The following is a 26519-nucleotide window of genomic DNA, read 5'->3' as shown; positions in this document are numbered from 1 at the left end:
TGCGAGGAAGTTTCATATCAGCGCACGCTCCGCTGTAGAATGAAAATTTCATTCTACATACTTCCAGATGTATGAAACTCAAAAATTCATTTACTTTACGAAAAAAATGGGTGAGCTGCTACATTTTAAACTTCATGTTTAGAAAAAACTCAAATTTTACAGTTAATTGTCTGAATTTTTACAACAGTTTTTAATAGATTTGGAAAATTCTAGCTCTCTTACTTATGAAGAAAAGTGTACCTATAGCAACAAATGCAGCAATAGTAAGTGAAAAAATGATGAAATTTCACATGTAAAATAAAATATTTTGCTATGTTTTTGAACCTCCACTGCTATGAGTGTGGATCCTGAAACCTTCCTGGTCATGCTGACAAAGTTTTATAACTCATTTGTAAAAGTATATACAGTGGAAATTAAAATGTCCGTGGTGGCTCTCCTGCTCCAAGTTGGCCCGTTTGACATCCTACTCCCTTTAATTCAAAATCTGTTAATCTGTTACAAATAGACAAAAGTAGCGCATGTTATGTAACAGGTTTCACAGATTTCTTTTTTTTTCTTTATTGAGTTTAAATTCCCCCAAAAGGGGGCGGGATGGCAGCAGCTTAATACGCCGCTCTTCAGCCTACAGAATTTGTATTAAAAAGATAAAGACAATAAATAATAAAAGCTGGCGATAAAATCGGTGACTTAAATGGTAAAATGGCGGAAAATTGTGGAACTTAAAACATAAAACAAAGAGTTGATGGTGCTAATAAAATACACAGGAAGCAGAAAAACAATAGATAGACAATTAAAAAACACGGGACAGTCTGGTTTCTGACAGTCTGGAAACATCCCCCAGGCTGTGGCTAAGCCATGTCTCCGAAGTATCCTTTCTTTCAGGAGTGCTAGTTCTGCAAGGTTCGCAGAAGAGCTTCTGTAAAGTTTGGAAGGTAGGAGACGAGATACTGGCAGGCACAGTTCGACCTCGACTGTTGCAAGTACCATACAAGCAACGCCCAGCGCCGCCGCGTGAGCTGGAAGGAAGGCTCTGTCATGCTAGGTGGCGTAACCAAGTCGGTGCATGTTTCAAGAGCGCCATACAACTTCGTATCCATAGCATTACATTTAAATTGTTAAGGAAGAATTGCAAAAGATGCGTGTCAATATAAAGAACATTTAAAATGCTGCTTGCCCTATTTGGGCAGAAATCCTATCTTACTTATAAAAGTGCAAGTGATATATTACGTAAAACCAGCGTATAAAAATCTTTATAAGGCTTTTTTTATTTGTATGCGTATGTAAAATTATCAAGTTATTGTCAGCTGAAATCTGTTACAGTGCAGACTGGCCATGTAACTTAACATAATACATTTTCATTTTTATTGCAAAGCAAAAGTCCTTGGGTCGTTATTCATAGAACGAAGTGCAAAACGGTACAACATTGGATACAGTTAAAACTTCACAAATGAATTTGCAACTTCATTTGTACAACAGAACAAAGACTCGTGCGTCATCATTTACCTGATCCAGCGCAAAATAGGTGTAACATTAGGCGACTTTAAAATTCCAAGAGTGAAATGTTGTCAATATAGCAGATAATGGGATAAGTAAAAACAAGATGGAATGGAAATGAAGTCCCATGCTCCTTGACAGAGCGTAGGGGAAGGATGCGCGAGACCCGCACAGCCGTATTAGGTAAGGTCCTAATGGAAGTGGTTTGCCGTTGCCTTCCTCCGACCTTAAAACGGATGAATGATGATGAGCCCGCTGGGAATCGAACCCGGGACCACGTGCTCGGGAAGCGAGAACGCTACTGCGAGACCACGAGCGGCGGACAGAAACGGGGTACTATGTTATTTTATTTTAATTCGATGGAAGATTCTAGGTTTTTGAATATTGTTTGGAACTGACTTTTACAAGAAATGTGCGTTTCTGAAAATTATCTGTTACTTTTGTCTGCTTATAATAGATCAACCATGAAGGGTTAAATCCAAAACGTGTCATGATAGTTAATAAACAAGTTCAGAAAAAAAGCAGCAGCTGTTTTTAAGAAAATACACAGCCTTACTGAATTCTTTCCAATAATAACACTCCTAATGGTTGCAAGCCTCTACAAGGACTTTTAGTCTGAATTAAAATCACTACGCATTTTGAATAAAGTCTCATTAATCTGGAGAAGTCGATCGCACAATCTTCCGCTAAGGGGATTGCTTTAGAAAGCAATTTTATTTCTCTCAGTTACTATACAGTCCATTTCTTGGTCCATTTCCGTTCGCTGAGAGGTTCGCCACAGAATGATTGACCCTGGATGTATTTGGTAATACCGTACGTCATTGCAAACGGAGTGCCATGGTGTCTTTTTGCAACTACAAGAGCCTCACGGAGTACGCATGCAAACATGCGGGAGTATGTGAAATGGAAAAAAAATCGAGTGTACAGAAGATCTAAAAAGTTCCAAATTCCTTCGATGCACAAGTCGCTAAGATATTGTATTTACGCCTAGCACTAGCCTGAACAGATTGGAATTATCAAATGAATGCAACTGAGAATCAGAAACTTGTACAATAAATGCCAGAATTGTGTGTTACAATAGACGGCAAAACATAAGATTCGTTTATAACGGACAGAAATATTACGTGAGGAAGGTGTGCTATAACAAGCGCTTTTTAATGTAGACATGGTCAACATCATAAGGGAAGATGGCCAAGAGTCAACAGCAGATGACGTGAAAATCGTAGCGTATGCAGTCACTGTCAAGATTTGGGAAGAAAATGAGCAAAAATTGAAAGAACAAGTAAATACGAGTATTTGAAGAAGCGACCATGAGCACGATGAATAAAGAAATAATGAAAAGCAGCATGAAAAATGAAAAAAATGAGAGGTGTAAGTTGCAATGGAAAACTTATTAAAGTAGTTAACGCTTTCAAATATGTAGGAAGTAAATTAACCAAGGAAGGAAACATAAAGGACGAAATTTTATTATTTTATATCTGAAATAATTAGAAATTAGAAAACACTTGAGAAAGCAACGATCATGACATACAAGTCGTAGTATCTGCCAATTTTGACATGTGGCGAAAATGTTGGACCTGGACAAAGAAAGATCTGAGTAGAATACAAGCAAAAGAGATCCGCTTTCTACGAGGAATCCCAGGTAAGACGAGACGGGTCAAGATAGGGAATGAAACAATATGCAACACCCTGCAGATCAAGCCCCAAAAAGAAAGTAGGCAGAAAAATAGGGTTAAATGGTTTGACCACATTAAAAGAGTGGAACCAGAGAGACTTCCAATGAGAGAACTCGAATGGACAAACCATGGGCGAAGACCAATTTGAAGACCATAAACAAGATGGAGATAGCAGGTGAAGGATGGTGTGAACCGAAGGGGACTGCAATGGGAGAATATGCTTAAAGATAGACTGAGGGAGTGTAACGCCGGAAATGCATATCCTCCTATTTCCATCTATTGTACTATAATTTGTTTTCCTTATTTTTGTTACCTGAATATATGACATTTCTGTGTCTTTACATATTGTAATTGTTTTACTATTTGTATATATATATTTATGCATTTATGTCGATGTATAATTGGTTTGTTGTGTAAAGATTATTTGTATTTTTACGCTGGGTCTTGCCTAGGGAAAACTGCTATCGAACGATTACATCGATAGGTCGTGTGAAGACTCAAAGTGTGTAGGATCTTTGGTAGTGTTAACTCTGCCGCGTGGAGCGCGGGCAGAGCGGTAGGAGTGTGGCTGGAGTTGTGCGGTTGAGCAGGTGTGTTGTGTGACGCTCCCGCGAGTTGCCGCGCTTTCGGGGTTTGGCAGCATGTAATTGCGCTCGACTCGCGATGATAGTTTCTGACATGGTGTCGCGGACGGGAAGCATTAGCTGGCACACATCAAGAGCCCGTTTCGCCTGCTGACCGTGTCGAGAAGAAGGCGCGCCAACATCCAGCTTCTGCAACAGCGGCGGCCGACAATGAGTGACTTTCGCCACCTCCTCGATCGACGGCTTCAAACCTTCAATCAACCAACAAAGAAGACTAAAAGCACGTAAAGTTTCAGAACTGTATGGCAGACCTCAGCTTTTCAAATTGTTCCATTTGCCTCGCAAAATTACAGCAACTTAGCATGAACCTTTGTTGCTCATTGTCCCAATTGCATTGCCAAGCAGGGTCCCTTCCTTTTCCGAAATGAACCCGAGTGTCGTTGAAATTCAAACGCCAGCATAATTCCATTTCACTGCTTTAATTTCAAAGTTCAATTTAAGTAACAATAGTTAGATTACACAAGCACAAATTAAGAGTGCGAGTTTTGTTACCGTATTTTAGCTTACCTGTGACTGCAGCTCAGCTTGGTACGTACTAAATTTTACTATTGTTAATTGTTCAGAATCGTTTAATTCAAGTTCAAAGTTAAATCTCTTCTTTCTAAATTGCGTAGATTCAAGTAGCTTTAGAAATGATTGTTGAGGTAGTCCAAGACTAACTGTATTTCGATGTGCTTCAGAAAGAAAGCTCACTATTAACTTCACTCACTAAATTAACTTTCGATTTTCCGGTTTCATTAATTCTTTTGCTAAATTAAGTGTAGCGAAATTTATTACTTCTGACAAACTTTCAGTTTTCACACTACACGTGTCAACCTTCAGTTGCCACGCTTCTAGTGCTAATTGTATGTGTAATAACCTTTCTTTTTCAGTTATTATAGTAATTGTCCATAGGACTGGCGACCGTAATTTCCCCCAAATCTCAAATATCTAATTACCGCTAGTTGATTGTTAACGTAACAGCCGCACATTTACTTTCTTTATTAACTTTATCCCTATTTCAAAATTAATTTTCACCAGTTTCACTTGCATTTTTCCTTTCATTTAGATGTAACTCTTTCCTCCCTCTTTACCGACAGGTTAACTTCGGTGACGATTGCTTTTCCAAAATTTCCATTAGGTACACGCGGTTTCATTTTTCACTGTCATTAAGGTCGATAAGTGAGGGGGAGGTTACACGTGGCGACCTGGTGACAGGACAATCTTCAGATTTGAGGTTGTTCTGGACACGAATTTTGCATTGTGCAAATCTCGTAACAAAGTACTGGTTACGAAATGGTCGATACGTCAGCGAGAATATTAGTGTGAGGAATCCTAATTAGATTTGAGATTTGGCATTTATATTGAAAAATATTAAAATGAGTGAAGGCAACAATTGCCAAAATTTGGTTGACTTGGATACGGAACAATCGGTCGAACAGTGGGAAACGCGCACCGCGGTACCCATTGTTCAGGGGCAGGCGGCTAGCATGAAAGACGCGACCGCCGAAACGCAACAAAGAGCAGAAATGGAATTCCACACTTTAGAAAATGTTTCGGAGTCGGAAGTGAAAATCAAATGCGAATCCCTTGATGACGAATACGGGGGGACAATTAAAGAGGAAGCCGCTACGGAAGTAAAACCGGTAGTTTCCGGGAATTTAACTGATTTATTGAATGTTTTGATTAACGAAATCAAGAGTCAATCGGCCAAGCAAGAAGCTCAGTCTGAAAAAATTGAACGAAAGCTAGACAGTCACAACAAAGCTATTAATGTTGTCAACAACAATGCTGGAGTTGTTAACACAAAAGTTGATAAAATCAAAGAAGATATTGTTGTGATTAATAGCGAAATCGGTAATCTTAAACAGGAAATGATAGGCGTTCAGGCGGAAATTGCGAACATAAATACTCGTTTTTATTCCGAAATTAGCAGAATCGAGAAAAGTGTAGGAGAATCAGTTGCTCCGATCATCGAGAATAAGGTGACGGAACAAATTCAATTAGTGAAAAAAGAGGATCAAAAGAAGGTGGAAACTTTAAAGGCTTTAGTATCCGAAGTAGATACCAAAGTGACGAAGCAGGCTAATACCTGCGAAGAGAAAAAAAGGGAAGTAGAAACGCTTGCGACAACCATTTGCCAAGTAATTACGAGAGTGTCGGAATTAGAAAAGAAACTTGACGAAAAACAGAGCTATGTGCCAATCTATGCACATAGCTCGGAATTGTTGACGAAAGAGGAGCGGTTCGACCCCTTGAAAAATGGCGGTATACATGCGACGGATTTCATTAAGAATTGTGAAAGAGTTTTACCCAGATCATGGACTAATGAGAGAAAAATTAATGCGATTATTGATGTGTTGGCTGGTGATGCCAAGCGTTGGGGCTTAAACCTCAACATCACGGACCTGACTTTTGACGAATTTAAAAATTTGTTTCTGGCTGAATACTGGTCAGAGCAAAAACAGCAAAGTGTCTGGCGTGAATTTCTCGTATCGAGGCCTTTCGATGCGAATTCGCGCGGTTCGATGAAGGAGTTTTGTGAGGGCTGGATCCGCAAGTTGGAATACTTGCGTGATCACCGCACGGAATCCGAAATAGTCTGGGAACTCTACAAAAAGCTTCCAGATGATACAAAACGCTACGTAGGAAGCAATTACAGAACAATAAATGATTTCCTGGAAAGAGTGGAGGACGAGGACAATTGGCGCAATAAGCGCGACAGTGGTAGAGGCCGTGGTAACAACAACGGGTACCACAGCAACCACATTAACAATAACCATGGGAATAATGCATACCGCAACCATGGCAGCAATAACAATAATGGTTCGGATCGTAATAACAATCGGTACAATGCAAATAATAACAGGAATGACGGAAACCAGTATCATACTAACGTGATACGGGCTTCACAGAATAGTAATAACGCCAGAGGGTGTGATCAGCCGCCTCAGCAGCATCCGAGGACCGTATCTGCTGGGACGAGACAGGGAAACCATTAGCCGCGCCGGTGAGGGGCCGACCGGGCGTGGAGAAATTTTGGCGGCCCAGTAGCAGGAGAAAACCCAGGTGTCGTCGATATGAAAATTCCGTGTGGAATAATCAACGGCGGGAGAGTGTGCCAGTGTTAGGAGAAAGGAGTGCGCCCACAAGTAGTAGATCAGCTGTATACACGGCAGTAGGAAGTACATTCACAGTCAGTGAGAACAATTTAAGTAGTGTTCCGGAAATCGATTATAAAGTGGCAGCTGTAATACCCACAGCGGAACTGGAGATTGAGTTTAAGAATGATTCGTGATTGTTGAGAGAAGATCAGATGTCGGATAACACGTCCGTCATTGAGCGAGGGGATGCAGAGAGGGATGAGGTCTGGTTAAGGCAGTTCGGTCGCTTATACGACGAACTAAGAGATTATAGGGGCCTGTACGGAAGAAGCATTTATGGAGAGCGCGGGCAGAATTTGCCGCGTCTCGTCCCACAGGAAGACAGTATTTGTGAAGTGATGGAAAGTTCTGGCCCTAACCGGCAGACTTTACCAGAAATAGTTGATGTTAATTGGGAGCACGAGCAAGATTCGTCGTGTTTCGTCCCGCAGGAGTTAGATGTTGAAGTAGTAACGGAAAGCTCTGGCTCTAACCGGCAGACTTTACCGAAAGTTGTAGTGGTAGAAGTAGCCGACCCATCCGACGCGAACATCCAGTTTAGACATTGCGAGAGTATTAAGGAGAAAGATTACGAAAATTTTAGTGATAGCCGGAAACGATTGGTAGAAAAGCACGTAGATTACAGCGTGTATGAGGTTAGAGCTGACGTTATACGGTCAGACGGTAGCAGTGTGGGTTGCGCAGATCCAGAGGAAGTAATTTCAGATGCTACTGGGCACATTCTTCCAGGTAGATTGGCAGATGAGATCAATCTGACCAAAGTGGAATCAACGAAGGTGACAATTAGTGAATTGATAGCAAAGCAACACTCACTAGTTGACGAGTTACAGGAAAAGGTTTCGCTATTGGAGGCGAAGCTACAGACTAAGCCTCAGGACAAACGTGTTGAAATTAAAACTGTATGTGAACAGAGGCTGAAAAAGCCGCCAGATAAGCCGAATTTAGGATCAAAGCCGGATGGTTGTTTCTGGAATGACCTGGATATAGACGAGGATTTTTTGTGGGAAAATAAAGAAACAGTCGAGGACAAGTGTAGACAGATAGTAGTGTCTGTTAATATGCACGACCTACAACTAAACGTGTTGATTGACACCGGTGCAGAATTGAGTGCTGTATCTGGGAAAACATTTGAGTTACTGAAAGACAGACCTGGCATCGTAGTTATGCCAGTAACAGGAGTGAAAATTATCGGTGCTACTGGGAAGGCCAGTAAACCGGTCACAAAACAGATTTTTGTCAACTTCGAGATATGTGGGGCACGATTTGAACAAGAGTTTGTCGTCGTGCCACACTTAACTGCGGAAGTAATTATCGGGTTAGATTGGCTATTAAAGTACCGTGCAGTGATTAACTGCGAAAGCAAAACTTTGACATGTACGTCACTAGGTAAAACAATAGTAGTTAGTTTTGACGAGGCAGGAGACGGTGTGCATAGGCAATACCAGCCTATACACATTGTTAACTGGCCGGGTGGTATTGACGTAGGTATGAATCTGAACTACTGTAATGTGAAGAATCTCGGCATTGACAATAATGTAGAAAGTGAATTGGAAAGTATTGTAGACGGTGTGTCAAACGTAACACACGAACAAAGACGAGGCCGACTTTCCCGTACCTATTGCCATCACAACCATAGGGCATGGGGCAAATATGAAGCAGAATTTAAGAGAATTATGAACACCTTGAGACATGAATCTACGGGATTTTCTCCAGAGGAAATCCTGTTGGATGACAGAAGTAAAAGTTTAGTGGAAAAGATAATCAAATTCCCTCCACGGATTGACATTAGTATTGGTGTGAAAAAAGATCGTTTGCGAGAAGTAATGAAGCTAAAAGCCGATGCTCGCATACGTCGTCATGACGCTAAAGCGCGTTTTGCTAAGTTTGCAATCGGAGACTTAGTACTTGTAAAAGCTCATGAGAAATCGAGCGAGTTAGACCATGAAATCTCTAAATTTAAGTTTGTTTATAATGGACCATATAAAGTCATTGGTATACCTCACACAAATGCTTATTGCTTAGAGTATCCAAGCTCTGGAAAACTATTAGGTATACGGAACATTGTAGACTTGAAATTGTACCGACCTAGGATCGATGAATACCACACAATGGGTAATTTATACAGTATGTAAAATAGAGTGTAAGTTTTAACGATTTGCTAGATTGCCATGCTTTTGACTGACCAAGGTCATTAAAGAAGTTGTAATTAATAAGTAATTAATTTTGATTAAACAATTTAATTTTAATCAATTTAATCATGATCTAATCAGCTGAAAAATCCAAGCTGCTAGTTTAAGTTTTCAGCTGAGTCACAGTAGATTAAGGAATGTAAATATGATTTTGTAAATAGCTGTAAGATTCCATAAATATGTGATTTACTAGTCATTGCCGATGTACTTAGACGCTGTTTTAAGTTTCAGGCTAGTACACGCGTGTGATGATGGACAGTGTTGAGTTATCCACTGTGATAGTGTTTATGGACTCCTTGAGATTACTCGGGAGTGAGTTTTACCGAAAGAATTCAGTGAAACGGACGTTCTGGAAATGCCGTTACAAGGGCGAGAGAGATCAAGCGTGCCGCACAGGCGGGCGCAACAATACTGGCAGGGCGGAACCGCTGTCGGCTCTTGTGCCGCTGTCGGCTCTTGTGCCGCTGTCGGCATTCTTTGTACTTGCGAGTACGGAAGGCGGAGTTGTTTTTCTTCCCGGACAGCTGATATGAAAGAATTCTGTTGTTAATATTTATGTTTTTGTTCGATCTGCTGAATATTATTTTCTTGTTTATCATTAAGTGGACTCTCATGGCAAGAGTATTAATTACGAAAAGGTTATATAAAATGTGTATTCTATGTAATTATTAATTTGCGTATTTTCATATACCTGTTTTCTATGACCATGTAATCTGATTAATTTTGTAAATAGTATTCCATTTCTTGATACTGCTAGGAATTTAGATTTTTAGAATAGCTAAACCATTTTCTATGTTTTCTATAAATTTTAATATGTTGTCTACCTGTTTTATTTTGATCAAGATGACAGAGTGGAATAAGATTAGGAGTGTCTCCACTCAATTATTATCGTCTAAAAATTGGTTTATGGTTAATTAGGCGAATGCTAAATTTTGTTGATGTTTTGAGCGTATGCATTTTCGCTGTTTCTTATTTTTTGGACATTTTCTGAGTCTGTTTACGTTACACGAACATCCTCAGAAAATGTGGGGCACGTGTAACGCCGGAAATGCATATCCTCCTATTTCCATCTATTGTACTATAATTTGTTTTCCTTATTTTTGTTACCTGAATATATGACATTTCTGTGTCTTTACATATTGTAATTGTTTTACTATTTGTATATATATATTTATGCATTTATGTCGATGTATAATTGGTTTGTTGTGTAAAGATTATTTGTATTTTTACGCTGGGTCTTGCCTAGGGAAAACTGCTATCGAACGATTACATCGATAGGTCGTGTGAAGACTCAAAGTGTGTAGGATCTTTGGTAGTGTTAACTCTGCCGCGTGGAGCGCGGGCAGAGCGGTAGGAGTGTGGCTGGAGTTGTGCGGTTGAGCAGGTGTGTTGTGTGACGCTCCCGCGAGTTGCCGCGCTTTCGGGGTTTGGCAGCATGTAATTGCGCTCGACTCGCGATGATAGTTTCTGACATGGTGTCGCGGACGGGAAGCATTAGCTGGCGCACATCAATAGCCCGTTTCGCCTGCTGACCGTGTCGAGAAGAAGGCGCGCCAACATCCAGCTTCTGCAACAGCGACGGCCGACAATGAGTGACTGTCGCCACCTCCTCGATCGACGGCTTCAAACCTTCAATCAACCAACAAGGAAGACTAAAAGCACGTAAAGTTTCAGAACTGTATGGCAGACCTCAGCTTTTCAAATTGTTCCATTTGCCTCGCAAAATTACAGCAACTTAGCATGAACCTTTGTTGCTCATTGTCCCAATTGCATTGCCAAGCAGGGTCCCTTCCTTTTCCGAAATGAACCCGAGTGTCGTTGAAATTCAAACGCCAGCATAATTCCATTTCACTGCTTTAATTTCAAAGTTCAATTTAAGTAACAATAGTTAGATTACACAAGCACAAATTAAGAGTGCGAGTTTTGTTACCGTATTTTAGCTTACCTGTGACTGCAGCTCAGCTTGGTACGTACTAAATTTTACTATTGTTAATTGTTCAGAATCGTTTAATTCAAGTTCAAAGTTAAATCTCTTCTTTCTAAATTGCATAGATTCAAGTAGCTTTAGAAATGATTGTTGAGGTAGTCCAAGACTAACTGTATTTCGATGTGCTTCAGAAAGAAAGCTCACTATTAACTTCACTCACTAAATTAACTTTCGATTTTCCGGTTTCATTAATTCTTTTGCTAAATTAAGTGTAGCGAAATTTATTACTTCTGACAAACTTTCAGTTTTCACACTACACGTGTCAACCTTCAGTTGCCACGCTTCTAGTGCTAATTATATGTGTAATAACCTTTCTTTTTCAGTTATTATAGTAATTGTCCATAGGACTGGCGACCGTAATTTCCCCCAAATCTCAAATATCTAATTACCGCTAGTTGATTGTTAACGTAACAGCCGCACATTTACTTTCTTTATTAACTTTATCCCTATTTCAAAATTAATTTTCACCAGTTTCACTTGCATTTTTCCTTTCATTTAGATGTAACCCTTTCCTCCCTCTTTACCGACAGGTTAACTTCGGTGACGATTGCTTTTCCAAAATTTCCATTAGGTACACGCGGTTTCATTATTCACTGTCATTAAGGTCGATAAGTGAGGGGGAGGTTACAGGAGGAAAAGAAAACTTGAAAGAGGCTCTGAACGAGCTGCATAGGCAGGAACGTTTCACGAAGAAGAAGACGACTGGTGAATATGTGGCTTTATTAAATTTACTGCATTATATTGGTGAATATGTCGCTTCATGAAATCGTTCAATGGTCTGTCTGTATAATAATGTCCCTGTTCAACACGTATGTTCAGGAACAGGCAGGTAGGAGATTAAATGATAATGATGACAAACTATTTAAATTTTAAGCGGCTCAGTTATAAAGAAGGAGTGTGTCTACTCATTTATGATGGTAAGCTGTAGATATTTTTTCTTCCAATGAAACCAAAACATAATTGTCTTAAATTGTAGCTGTGCTGAAATTGCATGGGCTGTCAGAGGCGAAACTTACGTGCGTTAGCGATGTTTGCGAGGCTGCTACACGACCATACTACGGAGTAGCTGTCGTAGTCTGTGTCCAGAATCCAGTAGGGCGCCTTGAGAGAACCTGTAAGTGAAACACATTTAGCATCCGAGTTTACGAAGAAGTTAGTAACTTAATAGTTGCAGTTTTGTAGTTATGAGAATGTAAGAAAAACTTTTGTTTGATGGTGATCTAATGTATCCAAAATGTGGATTGTAATAAATAAATTCGCACACACACACACACACACACACACACACACACACACACACACACACACACACACACACACATTCACGCGCATAAACTGTAATATACACAAAACGACAAATTAGTTTAAATCTGCCTCACAATCGCTGAAACAACCGAAGATTTATTAGTGTACTTCACAGCAGAACCTACTTCTGTAACGTTATCTCTTCAAAAAGGAGAACCGTCATTAGAGCGAAGTAACGCTTTATGCAAGTCAGTAGTGCAGCACTACAGGCTGTTTCAAAATTCCGATCCAAATGTATTATGTTTTAATGCTATTAACCAGAACTGTATAGAGGGGATACCGATGTATTTCTCCCCCAAGAGTGCAGTCACAGAGGGAGCGAAAAACTGAGCGAAAAGAAAGAAAGAAAGATAGTTTAAGAACGTACTGGGATAGGTACATGTGTTGTCCAAATCGTCGTGTTCCCATCTTCTGCCTATGAAAAGAAGCCTATCTCTCGACCCGTAACCGCACGCTATTGTCACAGTGTCATTTCTAGAGTGTCATTTCGTCCAAGAGCTTCACAAAGAAACGGCTGCTAGTGATGAGACATCTATCGCTGCCGCGCGGAAAAGCCGAGTGGTCTGAGGCGCCTTGTCACATTTCAATCGGCTCCCCCCTCCCCCCCCCTCCCCCCCCCCCCCCCCCGGCGGAGGTTCCAATCCTCCCTCGGGCATGGGTCTGTGTATTTCTCTTAGCGTAAGTTAAAGTTACATTGAGTAGTGTGTAAACTTAGTGACCGACGACCTCAGCACTTTGGTCCCATAAGGTCTAACCACAATTTTCCAATTTTTTACACCACCTACATGATTTACGCAACGGCAGTGCGCTGGGTTAAGGCTGGTGCTGCCTGCTGCCTGCACAGCTCGAGCACGTTCAACAGTGGAGCTCTTTCTTCTATCTGGGCACTGTATGCTAAGATTTCCAAGGGTCGAAGTAGGTTTTTGACAGGCCACTTTGGCCAAGGCCCTATGTGTGCCTCCATACTGCTTCTTTTATTTATTTTTTATTTTCATCATTTCTGTAGTGCTTTTCTTTACATTATGTATATTTTTGTATTCTCATAATTTTGGATAATTTTGAGCAGTGGATATCTGTTTATTTTACGTGTATAAGTAATTTCGTTATAATTCTAGACCTCAGCCCGAAAGGAGAATTAATATCGGTGCATGGTGGTGAGAGAGAGAGAGACAGTTGTAGGGCAGTGTGGGGTTTCCGCGAAGAACGAATTACAAGACGAGATTGTATAATCGAAAAAGCTGACAAATTTTAGCGAGAGATCAAAGGAAAATTTCTCATCATTGTGATTTGTTGAAGACATGAGACGAGGAAAGTAATATTGAGATATAAGGCGACATCTGTATTCCTGGTATATCTATTCTGAGGCCTGCAATAACCAATAATGCAGAGAGGAAGACGAATTCGCAAGAGGAGAACATCGTAAGAAGAGGAAGAAGCAGAGAAAATAAGATTTGGAAAAGAGAAGAGATTGGAGAAGATTCATCGTAGAAGACGAAACAATATATAAGGCCTACATCCAAGTTCCCCAGCTGCTTGACTGCTAAGAATGTCACTAACGCGGTGGTCGTATTCTTTTGGCGGGTGCCAATTACTTTCGACCCCCTTAATTGCCGTTCCACGTTAGTGCGAAATTCACAGTGATACACGAACAGCTCTTGCAGTTTTGGGAATAAGTGAGCCAGCGTTAAGTACTTGTGAATACCCAAAATACTGCAATGCTATTTTAATATATGAGAGAATCAGAGGTTGCTGGCGAATGTGGCGCAGTGTTTGAAGTGTGCACGAGTACAGTGTGTGTTGTCTATGTGAGGGCCCACTCACCTGTGAGAGGAAAAGACACGAGCAGCCGGCCGTCGCTCCCGTCACTCGCCAGGTTCGCCGTTCCCTTGATTGTTTCCGTGATGCCAGTGCTGTAAAAATCACGGTTTCTCGACAAAAATCTGTTACGTGCCACAAATATACTCACATGCAATGAAAGTGATGTTATAAATCTTCTGTATATTGCGCAATTTGTATCTACCATAGAAAATATTCAAACAATGGGAATTCCAGGATGGAATGTAACAATAACAGAGAAGGAAAGTTGCAACTCACCATATAGCGGAGATGCTGAGTCGCGATAGGCACAATAAAAAGATAGCAACCATTTCCTCGACCAACTCTCCACAGTTCCTTTTCCTTCACTACACAGTGCCCTCCTAGTCACTACTGATGCCGCCTCCCCATACACTAACATTCCTAATGCCCATGGCCTTACTGCTATCAAATACTACCTTTCCAGACACCCTATGGATTCCAAACCAACAACCTCCTTCCTAGTCTCCATGACCAACTACATCCTCCCCCACAACTACTTCTCCTCTCAAGGCATTACCTACAAACAAATACGCAGTACGAATATGGGCACCTGCATGGCATCATCCTATTCAAGGGCCATCTAGAGGAATCCTTCCTAAAAACCCAGAATTCTAAACCCCTCATCTGGTTCAGATTCATTGATGACATCTTTGCTATCTGGATTGAAGGTGAGGACATCTTATTCACAATACCTCAACAATTTATCCCCCATTTGCTCCACCTGGTCCTACTCAACCCAACAAGCCACTTCCGGCCGGCCGGTGTGGCCGTGCAGTTTTAGGCGCTTCAGTCTGGAACCGCGCGATCACTACGGTCGCACGCTCGAATCCTGCCTCGGGCATGGATGTGTGTGATGTCCTTAGGTTAGTTAGGTTTGAGTAGTTCTAAGTTCTAGGGACTGATGACCACAGATGTTAAGTCCTATAGTGCTCAGAGCCATTTGAAACAATTTTGTTGACCTCCACCTCAGAATGGCTACATCAGTACCTCTGTCCATATCATACCTACTAACCACCAGCAATACCTCCACTTCGACAGCTGCCACCCATTCCATACCAAGAAGTCCCTTCCGTACAGCATAGCCACCCATTGTCGTCGCATCTGCAGTGACGAGGAGTCCCTCTCTAAATATACCAAGGGTCTCAGTGACGCCTACAAGGACTGTAATTATTCTCCCATCCTTGTACAAAAACAAATCTCTCGTGCCTTATCTTTCCAGCCTTTCACAGCCTCCAAGTCCCACAGTCCGGCCACAGAGGAGAATTTCCCTCGTAACTCAGTACCATCCGGGACTGGAGCAACTGAATTACATTCTCTGCCAGGGTTTCAAATACCTCTCGTCGTACACTGAAATGAGAAATGTCCTACACACTATCCTTCCCACTCCTCCTACTGTGGTATTTCACCATCCACTGAACCTACACAATATACTCGTCCATCCTTACACAACCCCTGCTCCCAATCCCTTACCTCATGGCTCATATCCCTGTAATAGGCCTAGATGCAAGACATGTCCCATACATCCTCCTACCACCACCTACTCCAGTCTGGTCACTAACATCACCTATCCCATCAAAGGCAGGGCTACCTGTGAAGCCAGTCATGTGATTTACAAGCTAAGCTGCAACCAATGTACTGCATTCTATGTAGGCATGACACCCAGCAAGCTGTCTGTCTGCATGAACGGCCACCGACAAACTGTGGCCAAAAATCAAGTGGACAACCCTGTTGCTGAACATGCTGCCAAACAAATCCCTCATCTCAATGACTGCTCCGCAGCCTGTGCCATATGGAGCCTTCCCACCAACACCAGCTTTTCTCAATTGCCCAGGTTGGAACTTTCCCTGCAATACATCCTACGTTCCTGTAACCCTCCTGGCCTCAACCTTCGTTAGTCACTGACCTCACCCATCCAGCCCCCTCCCTGTTCCCATTCCAGCACTACACAGCCGTCATTTCGCCGCCACATCCAGTCTTTTAATTTAGTTTTATTTTTATTTCTCTCCTTTCCACTACTTACCCCCTCCCCCCTCCTCACTTTCTGTCTTGCCCTCCGTCTAAACTGCAGCACTTCACTCTCCGACGGCCGCGGTGGCCTCGCGGTTAAGGCGCTCAGTCCGGAACCGCGCGACTGCTACGGTCGCAGGTTCGAATCCTGCCTCGGGCATGGATGTGTGTGATGTCCTTAGGTTAGTTAGGTTTAAGTAGTTCTAAGTTCTAGGGGACTGATGACCACAGATGTTAAGCCCCATTGTGCTCAGAGCCATTTTTGAACTTCACTGTCCGCCACTCCCATCATACTATCCCTCCCCCTCCCCACCCCAGCCTCCTCCTTACCCCCACCCAGTCGCCACTACCATCATGCACTGGTGCTGCTGCTTGCACTGTAGTTTCAGCTCTCTGAGACTGCAGACGTGTGTGCAAGTTGTGTTTGCGTGAGTGTGTGTGTGTGTGTGTGTGTGTGTGTGTATGTGTGTCTACTGTTGACAAACGCCTTAATGGCCGAAAGCTATGATTGTGTGAATCTTTTTATTGTGCCTAACGCAACTCAGCATCTCGGCTATATGGTGAGTTATAGCAAAATAATAATAGTCTAGGTATCTTCCGTTCCTTTCGCCCGGGCCACGGCAGGAAAGCTGGAGCCGACCTGCTATACAGCCAGTGCTGACGCTGCGATACGATGGGACTAGAAGTGACTTGTACAACACGTCAGCCAACGACTCTTAGAGAACTATGTGATCATGTCGAGCAGGCGTGGCATAATGTATCCCATTCTCCTTCTGTACGATCGACTGGATGCCCGAGTCAGCACCTGCATTGCCATCTGTGGAGGCTACTCCACACACTCATATGGATGTTTCAACATGGATCGATATCTGCCGGCCGGGGTGGCCGAGCGGTTCTAGGCGCTACACTCTGGAACCGCGCAACCACTACGGTCGCAGGTTTGAATCCTGCCTCGGGCATGGATGTGTGTGATGTCGTCAGGTTAGTTAGGTTTAAGTAGTTCTAAGTTCTGGGGGACTGATGACCTCGGAAGTTAGATCCCATAGTGCTCAGAGCCATTTGAACCATTTTTGATCGATATCTGGAACCTTAGAAAAGCTTGTGCTACGGATCTGTGAATGTAATAATGTACTCCATACGCACTGTTGCAAGAAATATTCAGTGAATGGGAAAACTCTAAAAGGATGTACTAATTCTTTTTCCGGCAGTGTAAAATGTCTCATAGAGAGCAGAGAAATTTTCAAATGTAGAATAAAAATGTTTTTCCAGAACAGTACATTCTGAGTCAAAGAAGGAATTCCCGGACTGAAATCGTCATTCAGTTAGAAACCTGTAAAGGGTCAACATATTTCTACTTTTATCCGCAGTGTTTTATTCTGCTACATCATAACATTTATCGCGAATGTGAAATAACTAACCTCGTCAGTTGCTTGGGTTGTGAGCGTGTTACGACGTTACAGTGGGTGGCTCAGTGAAGCCTAAGTAGTCTCCGAGATTATCTGTACAAATAAAGTGTGGTGTGTGTGTGTATGTGTGTGTGTGTGTGTGTGTGTGTGTGTGTGTGTATGTGTGTGTGTTTGTGAGAGAGAGAGAGAGAGAGAGAGAGAGAGAGAGAGAGAGAGAGACAGAGAGAGAGAGAGAAAGAGAGGGAAAATGTTCATGTGGTCACGATATGACAGTTTTGTGAATATACGTTCTAAACAAAAGGAGTAATTTTGAAACACCTGAGATGGTTTTATGATAGTCAAATCAACGTCAATTTTAAAAAAAAGGAAAACCTCTGGCAGTTTTCACTACAGTATTTCCAGCCTCGACACGAAACAAATATCCTTATCAGTTATGTATTGCTTATACCCTTGAAAATGACGACCTGGCGAAATTGCATGACTCAGCGTAATCCCTAAGGAGGTAAACAAGGGGATGAAGCGCTTTTTTTTTTTTTTTTTTTTTTTTTTAAGTGGCGCTAGTAAGGCAATTTTGAAGCTACACCTACGAAAATAAAGAAATATGCGTTTCAGTATTTTTGGATATTTGACCTTATGGGTGGTTAATGCATTTTATTATCATTAAAGAACTACTGAAGTGTTTTTAAAGGTACATCTATGAACAGTGGTATTTGACTTCTCGGTTACAAATAAAGACATACGAATTGAACTCCTTTGCAGGTGAAATAGGAAATCATAGGAAATCAAATTTTTTACGAAAATGTTCTATTCTGAAAGTGTTTTTAAACCTAAGTCAATGAAAATTTAAATTTGGTTTTTCAGCTAGAAATGAAAAATACATGTTTCACTGTTTTTTGGGAATTCAACCCCTATGGGGGTGAAATGGGGGATTTAAGTTTTTATGGAAAATTTCCTTGCACAAGCATTTTTGAAGCTAAATTTATGGAAATTTGTATTTGGCTTCTCTGTCATAAATAAAATATATGCATGGCACTGTTTTTGGAAATTCAATCCCTAAGGGGGTGATATATGGGGTGAAACGTTTTATGAAAATATTTCATTGCGAAAGATTTTTTAAAATTAAATCATTGAAAATTGGTGTTTCACTGTTTTTCGAAATTCAGCTCCTAACGGGGTGAAACAGTGTCAGACTCATTGCCTGACTCGTCACCGTCCAGCCCAAACCACTAAGGATAGAAACAGGAAGTTTGGAGAGGGCATCGATTAAGAAAGGATTGTCCGAAATTACTCTCGTAAGCGGGTGAAACAGGCTTTTTACAAGTATGTCGCTATTAACGAAATTCTGAATATTTTTTTCAAACATTAGTCTTCTGACTGGATTGATGCAGCCCGCCATAAATTCCTCTCCTGTGCCATACTCTTCGTCTCAGAGAAGCACTTGCAACATACGTCTTCAATTATTTGCTGGATGTATTCCAATTCTGTGTTCCTCTACAGTTTTTGCCCTCTGCAGCTCCCTCCAGTACCATGGAAGTCATTCCCTGATGTTTTAATAGACGTCCTATCATTCTGTCCCTGCTCCTTGTCAGTGTTTTCCACATAATACTTTCCTCTCAGATTCTGCGCAGAAACTCCTCATTACTTACCTTATCAGTCCACCTAATTTTCAACATTCGTCTGTAGCACCACATATCAAATGCTTCGATTCTATTCTGTTCTGATTTTCCCACAGTCCATTTTTCACTACCATACAGTGCTGTGCTAAACAAACATATATTCTCAGGAATGTCTTCCTCAAATTAAGTCCTATGTTTGGTACTAGTAAAATTCTCTGGGCTACGAATTCCCTTTTTGCCAGTGCTAGTCGGCTTTTAATGTCCTCTTGCTCCCTCCGTCATTGGTTATTTTGCTGCCTACTTTGACCGTCCCCACAATCTTGTTGCGTATGTTGATGTATTAATGTTGGGACTCAATTAGTAACTTGGGCGGCTCGTCACATTTTTACAGTGCTTGTCACGCTGAAACAGTGACACTCTGCAACAAGAGACAGGGGCAGTCGAATATAAATAAACAGATCTGTTAGTAATGAAACTACTCATCTTTCTTGTTGCTCTTCTTTGTAGTTCTTTGATGACTCATTATGCATTTCCTTTCTGAGGTTTTTCTTTCTGTTATCATCTAGAGGATGGTCGGGTTGCTGTTCCAATAATAATGTTAAACCTGATGGACTTTCTGCAGAATTACACATATACTTTCAGTCATTTCACTTCATAATACAAATCAATAAAATACACATAACTCGTTCTCTATCCTTGCACTTCAAACACGTACAACCAACTGCACTAAAGTACAAAGATTTACTTCTAAGAACACGTATCAAATAAATGAGTCATATATCCATTATTTTATGCAAAACAAGCTTTGAAACATAAATTTCATAAATAAATTGCAATTAATTATCTCTCTTTCTTGAGAAGTCCATAATCATCGTTGTAATTACATTAAGTATTTATAAACATTGACATCGAAATATTTTTGCATAACTGTGTGTTAGTGGGTTTTTGGGTCTTATGTCTGCGGTGCGGTTTCGTTCACTTCATATGATACAAGGTCGGTTATTACATTTATCTCATCATAACCAGTTTTATTACACTAGACACTTCATTTACTTCCTGACCATCTGTCCTGATGTTAAGCTTCTCGCTGTTCTCATTTCTGCTGTTTCTGCTGTTTCTCATTAGTTTTATCTTTCTTATTTATACTCTCAGTCCATATTCTGTACTCATTAGACGGTTCATTCCATTCAGGAGATCATGTATTTGTTCTTCACTTTCACTCAGGATAGTAATGTCATCGACGACCTGTATCATTGATATCCTTTCACCTTGAATTTTAATTCCACTCTAGAACCTTTCTTTTTATTTCCATCATTACTTCTTCGATGTACAGATTGAACAGTAGAGGCGAAAGGCTACATCCCTGTCTTAGACCCTTTTCACTCCGAGCTCTTTGTTCTTCGTCGTCCACCGTTGTTATTCCCTCTTGGCTCTTGTATATGTCGTACATCACCCGTCTCTCTCTATAGCTTACCCTACTTTTCTCAGAATATCGAACATCTTGCACCATTTTACATTGTCGAACACTTTTTCCAGGTGTACAAATCCTATGAACGTGTCTTGATTTTTCTTTAGTCTTGCTTCCATTATCAACCGCAACGTCAGCATTGACTCTCTGGTGCCTTTGTCTTTCATAAGGCCAAACTGATCGTCATCTAATACATTTTCAATTTTATTTTCCATTCTTCTGTATATTATCCTTCTACGTAACTTTGACGCATGAGCTGTTAAGCTGACTGTGTGACAATTCTCGCACTTGTCAGCCTTTAAAGTCTTCGGAGTTGTGTGATTGGTATTTTTCCGAAACTCCACAGGAACGTGAATAGTCATTATGTTGCCACTACCCCCTATGATTTTAGAAATTCTGATGGAATGTTATGTATCCCTTCAGCCTTATTTGATCTTAAGCCCTACAAAGATGTCTTAAATTCTGATTCTAGTACTGAAGTACCTATCTCCCCTAAACCGACTCTTGTCTCTTCTATCGCATCAGACAAATCCTCCCCCCCCCTTTCCACCCGCCCCCCTTCCTCCCGCAATAAGGCCTTCGATATACTCTTTCCATCTATCCACTCTCTCCTCTGCATTTAACAGTGGGATTCCCGTTGCACTCCTAATATTACCAACCTTGCTTTTAATTTCACCGAAGATTGTTTTGACTTTCGTACACGCTGAGTCACTCCTTCCGACAATCATTTCTTTTTCGATTTCTTCACATTTATTATGCAGCCACTCCGTCTCAACTTCCCTGTACTTCCTATTTACTTCATTCTTCAGCGACTTGTATTTCTGTATTGCTGAATTTCCTTGAACATTTTTGTACTTCCATCATTCACCGATCAACTGAAGTATTTCTTCTGTTTCCCATGGTGTCTTCGCAGTTATCTTCTTTGTACCTACGTTTTTATTCCAATTTCTGTGTTTGCCCTTTTTGGAGATGTACATTCCTCTCTAACTGTAGTGCCTACTGACGTTTCTCCTTATTGTTGAATCTATATCCTAAGAGAACTTCAAGCATATCTCGTCGTTCCTTAGTACTTCAGCATCCCACTTCTATTCGTATTGATTGTTTCAGTCTACTCTTCGTCACTACTACATTGTGATCTGAGTATATCTGCCCCGCGGTACAGCTTACAGTCTAATATCTGATTTCGGAATCTATGTCTGTAAAGTAACTGAAATCTTCCCATATCACCTGGCATTTTCCACGTATACCGCCTCCTCTTATGATTCTTGAACAAAGTATTCACTGTCACTAGCTGAAATTTGTTACAGAACTCAATTAGTCTTTCTCTGCTCTCATTCCTTGTACCTAGTCCACATTCTCCTGTAACATTTTCTTCTACTCCTTCCCCTACAACTGCATCCCAGTCCCCCACGGCTATTATATTTTCATCACCCCTTACGTACTGTATTACCCATTCAATATCCTCATATAAATTCTCTATCTCTTCATCTTCAGCTTGAGACGTCTGTATGTACATCTGAACCATCGTTGACGAAGTTAGTTTACTGTCGATTCCGACAAGAACAACCCTATCACAGAACTGTTCACAGTAACACACTCTCTGCCCCACTTTCCTACTCATAACGAAAAATACTCCCGTTATATCATTCTCTGCTGCTGTTCATATTACCCTATACTCATCTGACCAGATATATATCTAGATTAATATCTAGATTAAGCCTTTGCATTTCACTTTTCAGATTTTCTAGCTTCTCTACCGCGTTCAAGCTCCTGACATTTCATGTCCCGACTGGTAAAACGTTATCCTTTTGTTCGTTATTCAATCTTTTTCTCTTCCCTTGGCAGTCCACTTCTAGAATCAGAATGGGTGACTATTACTAAATCTTTTGCCAACGGAGAGATCAACATGTCCTGTGAATACATATTATGTATCTTTAACGCAGTGATTTCCATTGCCGTCTGCATCCTTACGCCGTTGGCTATTGCTCATTCTTTCACCTTTCTGGGCAGTTTCCCACCCCAAGGACAAGAGAGCCTCCTGAATCTCTGCTCCTCCGCTCTCTTTGACAAGGCTGTTGTCAGAATGAGGGTGACTTCGTATGAAGGAAGTATTCAGCTGCCAATTCTGATTATTAATACAAATTTAAGCGGTGACAGGTTTCGAACGCGGGACCAAAGACATTCTGATTACCAACCAACCCAGTTACCACGGGTGCAATTTCGGAGATGTAACTACGAAAAGTGATGTTTGGTTTCTCAGTCAGAAAATAAAAAAATCGTGTCACAGCAGTTTTTGGAAATTCAATCACTAAGGGGATAGTTACTAAAAAACTACTTAAAGACTTTTAAGGTTACATCTATGGCAATAGGAATTTGTCTTCTAGGTTACGAGTAAAAAATAAGAAAAAGAGATGTGTTTCAGTATTTCTGAAAATTCACCCCCTAAGCAAGTGCAATAGGGGATAAAAATATTTAAGAATATATTTCGCTACATTAAAAGAATGTAAAGCTAAATTTATGAAAATTGATATTTCACTTCTCGGTTAGATATAAGGAAATATTTGTTAGAGAATGAAAGTTGCTATTGAAATATCTCCATAGGAATGCAAAAGTCATGATTAACAAACACTTTGGACTCCAGCTACCAGAATCGGTTTTTGGTCAGAAGTACATTCGGAAAAGACCATGCTTATATGTCCTTAATTGGTGTGAAACGCTTAAAACATGTTGCAGTTTGTGAACAACATAAATATTCAATTAAATAAAAACAGAAAACAAAAATCTCTCCATGCCTTACAGTCATACGCCAGCGAAGCAGCGGACTCTAAGCTATTAGTTATATAACTTCAGATAGTAAGTGAACGTATGAATAAGGGCTGTAACTCACTTACTACAAAGTCATGCGTTGTAACGCAATTACCGCCTAAAAATGACCTATGTTGCAGGCAAAATAATAAAGGAATTCTAAACAGTAGGACGTACCTCATAGATGTGATTTGAGCTACAAGAAAGCAATAATAATGTTAAAAAGATCCATAGAAGTTTCTGGTACAATCAGAGAGTGCTTGAGAATACATGCATGAACGAAAATTAGCCGCATTTCTGAAGAAATATTATTCGGAACGAGGCATATGACCCTGAACTTCTACCTTTAATGGCTACTACCACATCACTTCCAGCGCTCACATCTCCAACAAACCCATGATCCCATGCATTTCACAGTCTTACAGTTTTCCAAGAGTTTGATTTTTTTGGGACTTACCTCATCTTTCTAATCCAAAGAAAAAAAATGAGAAAACTCGTAGCAAAACTGGAAAATTTATTCTCAATGTAATGCTCGCTGCATACATGTAGCAATCGGTTGTCATTTAATGGTTACTCACTTTGGATTATTCGCGGAATTCTCGACGGTGACAACACCGTCCCCGTTGTCAGAGTACGTAGCCGTGACACAGTCGCCTTGTCCTTCGAAGATGGCGAAGTAACGGTACTGCTCGTACCATTTTCCCAGGTACTGAAAGTGAAAACATGCAATAGATAATATTCAAGCTATATTAATGACAAACATACAGTGTATAAAGACAATAATTTGATGTACTGGGAACAAATGAAAGGTTACATAATAAATAAATAAATGATTCAATGTTATTTTATCCATGATGGAGCTTGTGATCTCCTCGGTGGTTAATGGTAGTTGTTGATTGACGCAACCAGCCACATACTTTTTGAATGTTTCCTTTTACTGCCATAACGGGTTTCGGGCTTCCATGTCCATCTTCAGATAGCTAATATTTTTCGTTACATGGATGTTTTGGTCAACAGTGTGTCATCTGCTCCATACGGCACAAGAATATTTGAGTGTTTAGTTTCCAGTGGATGGTGGTTCGTTTTGTTGTGGAACTAAATACTCAAATATTCTTGGGCAGTGTGGAGCAGACGACATGCTGTTGACCAAAACATCGAAAAATATTAGCCATCTGAAGATGGGCATCGTAGTCAGAAACCGGTTATTGCAGTACAATAAAACATTGAAATAGTGTTTGTAGCTGGTTGCGTCATTAATCAACTAAAAAATGATTCTTCACGGTGTCGCAGCAACCGTTTTTGTTGATATGTGGAGTCGTATACAGACTTCGTGGAGAGAGATTTCTAAGAATCATATACTGATCCTCTTTAACTCTGTGCCATGACGTTTCAAGGCCCTGACTGCAGCAGGGGGAACTATACACCATACTGGGTCCTTAGCTAGAAATAATGCGCTGTACTGTAAGTCTGTACATCTGAGGTTTAGCGGGCGATGTTGTACCGCAGTTAGTAAATTAGATTTGCGTCTAGGAGGATCGCGACTGAAACGCCGTCCGGCCATTCAGAGGTAGGTTCTCTGTAGTTCCCTTTCTCTACCTAGCGTAAGGATAATGATCTCTTTTGGTAAGGCCACTGCCGATTTCCTTTACTTTCCCTGCTCAATCCAAACTTTCTACCTCCGTCAAATGGCCCCTTTCCCATTGAACGTTAATCTAAAGTTCCTTCATTGCGTATGTAGTTATGTCGCAATTAATGGTGTACAGCTCATTTCACTCACATCTGTCTGTTTTGGTTTTATTATTTTCGTAGATATGAGTGTATCATCAATGAGATACACATTTATTATTGTACAACAAGTGATTTATGATTCAGTAACTTTTTCTTTTAAGGTGATATCATTTTCCAATTTGCAAGCCAGACATTTAAATTTTAGAAGAGTATTGAAAAAGGTAGCATTGCGAAATTGATTTCAATAATTGGACTGAATAATTTATCACATCTGTACTAACGAGCCTAGCCTTTTCACAGATTATATAATTATTTTAATGGAGGCTGCTTCACATGCAATGCATAACACACAACGACCAGTAAGGCGACACAAGTTTCTGAAATAACTCGTTTAGGAACGCAGTGGTGTTTTATAAATTCGAAAAAATCAGACAGGAAAATGTCTAATAAATTGGACATTTGTGGACTTTTTGATACAACTTTTAGTTCGGAAAATTATTACAAAAATAATAATTTATGCTAATCATCGTTGTAATTGTAAGAGTTAATGTTAAATAAAGAATGGGGAAAATGAAGAATGGGGAAAATGAAGAATGGGGAAAAAACAGTTTGCTGTTTTCGCAGACATGAGTATATCATCAGAGGGAATAATCTTCAATTTCTCTGACATTCTAAACAAACACAATTTGTTTAGTACTCAGAAGCGTGACCCCACTTTACAGTTAAATCAAACAGTATGCGTACTTTGGGTAAGCCTTTCGAGCAAAGGTGTCGTTTGAACCGTATTTTCGAAGGTCCTGCACCCCAATAATTTGGACTTCAACACCTTGAAAACCGACATACCACGATTACCAACACTGGAATGAAGGCTCATACACTACTGGCCATTAAAATTGCTACACCAAGAAGAAATGCAGATGATAAACGGGCAATCATTGGACAAATATATTATACTAGAACTGAAATGTGCTTACATTTTCACGCAATTTGGGTGCATAGATCCTGGGTAATCAGTACCCCGAACAACCACCTCTGGCCGTAATAACGGCCTTGTTACGCCTGGGCATTGAGTCTCTAACATTCTGCGTGGTGTCTGTTTGTTCTAAGTCGTGTCTCCATACCACTTTCGCGCAACGACGCTATGAGCGTGTTTTTTAGGGAATTGACTAGTTTGAACCTGGGACCTGTTGCTGG

The 26519-nt window shown here is 40.7% G+C and overlaps 1 protein-coding gene across 1 annotated transcript in view; it reads right to left on the bottom strand.

Annotated features, from left to right (window-relative positions):
* Positions 1-26519, bottom strand: part of LOC124599103 (lazarillo protein-like) — a 54948-nt gene that overhangs the window by 6207 nt on the left and 22222 nt on the right. The window contains exons 3-5 of the mRNA XM_047136048.1: positions 24176-24306; positions 14260-14348; positions 12150-12245 (exon numbers count right to left, since the gene is read on the bottom strand). Coding sequence (XP_046992004.1) covers positions 12150-12245; positions 14260-14348; positions 24176-24306 — 316 coding nt within the window. The remainder of the gene's footprint in view (positions 1-12149; positions 12246-14259; positions 14349-24175; positions 24307-26519) is intronic.

The sequence above is a fragment of the Schistocerca americana genome, chromosome 1 (genome assembly GCF_021461395.2).
Source record: "Schistocerca americana isolate TAMUIC-IGC-003095 chromosome 1, iqSchAmer2.1, whole genome shotgun sequence".
In the NCBI taxonomy this organism is placed as follows: Eukaryota; Metazoa; Arthropoda; class Insecta; order Orthoptera; family Acrididae; genus Schistocerca; species Schistocerca americana.
This window is presented reverse-complemented; position numbering and strand designations above follow the sequence as displayed.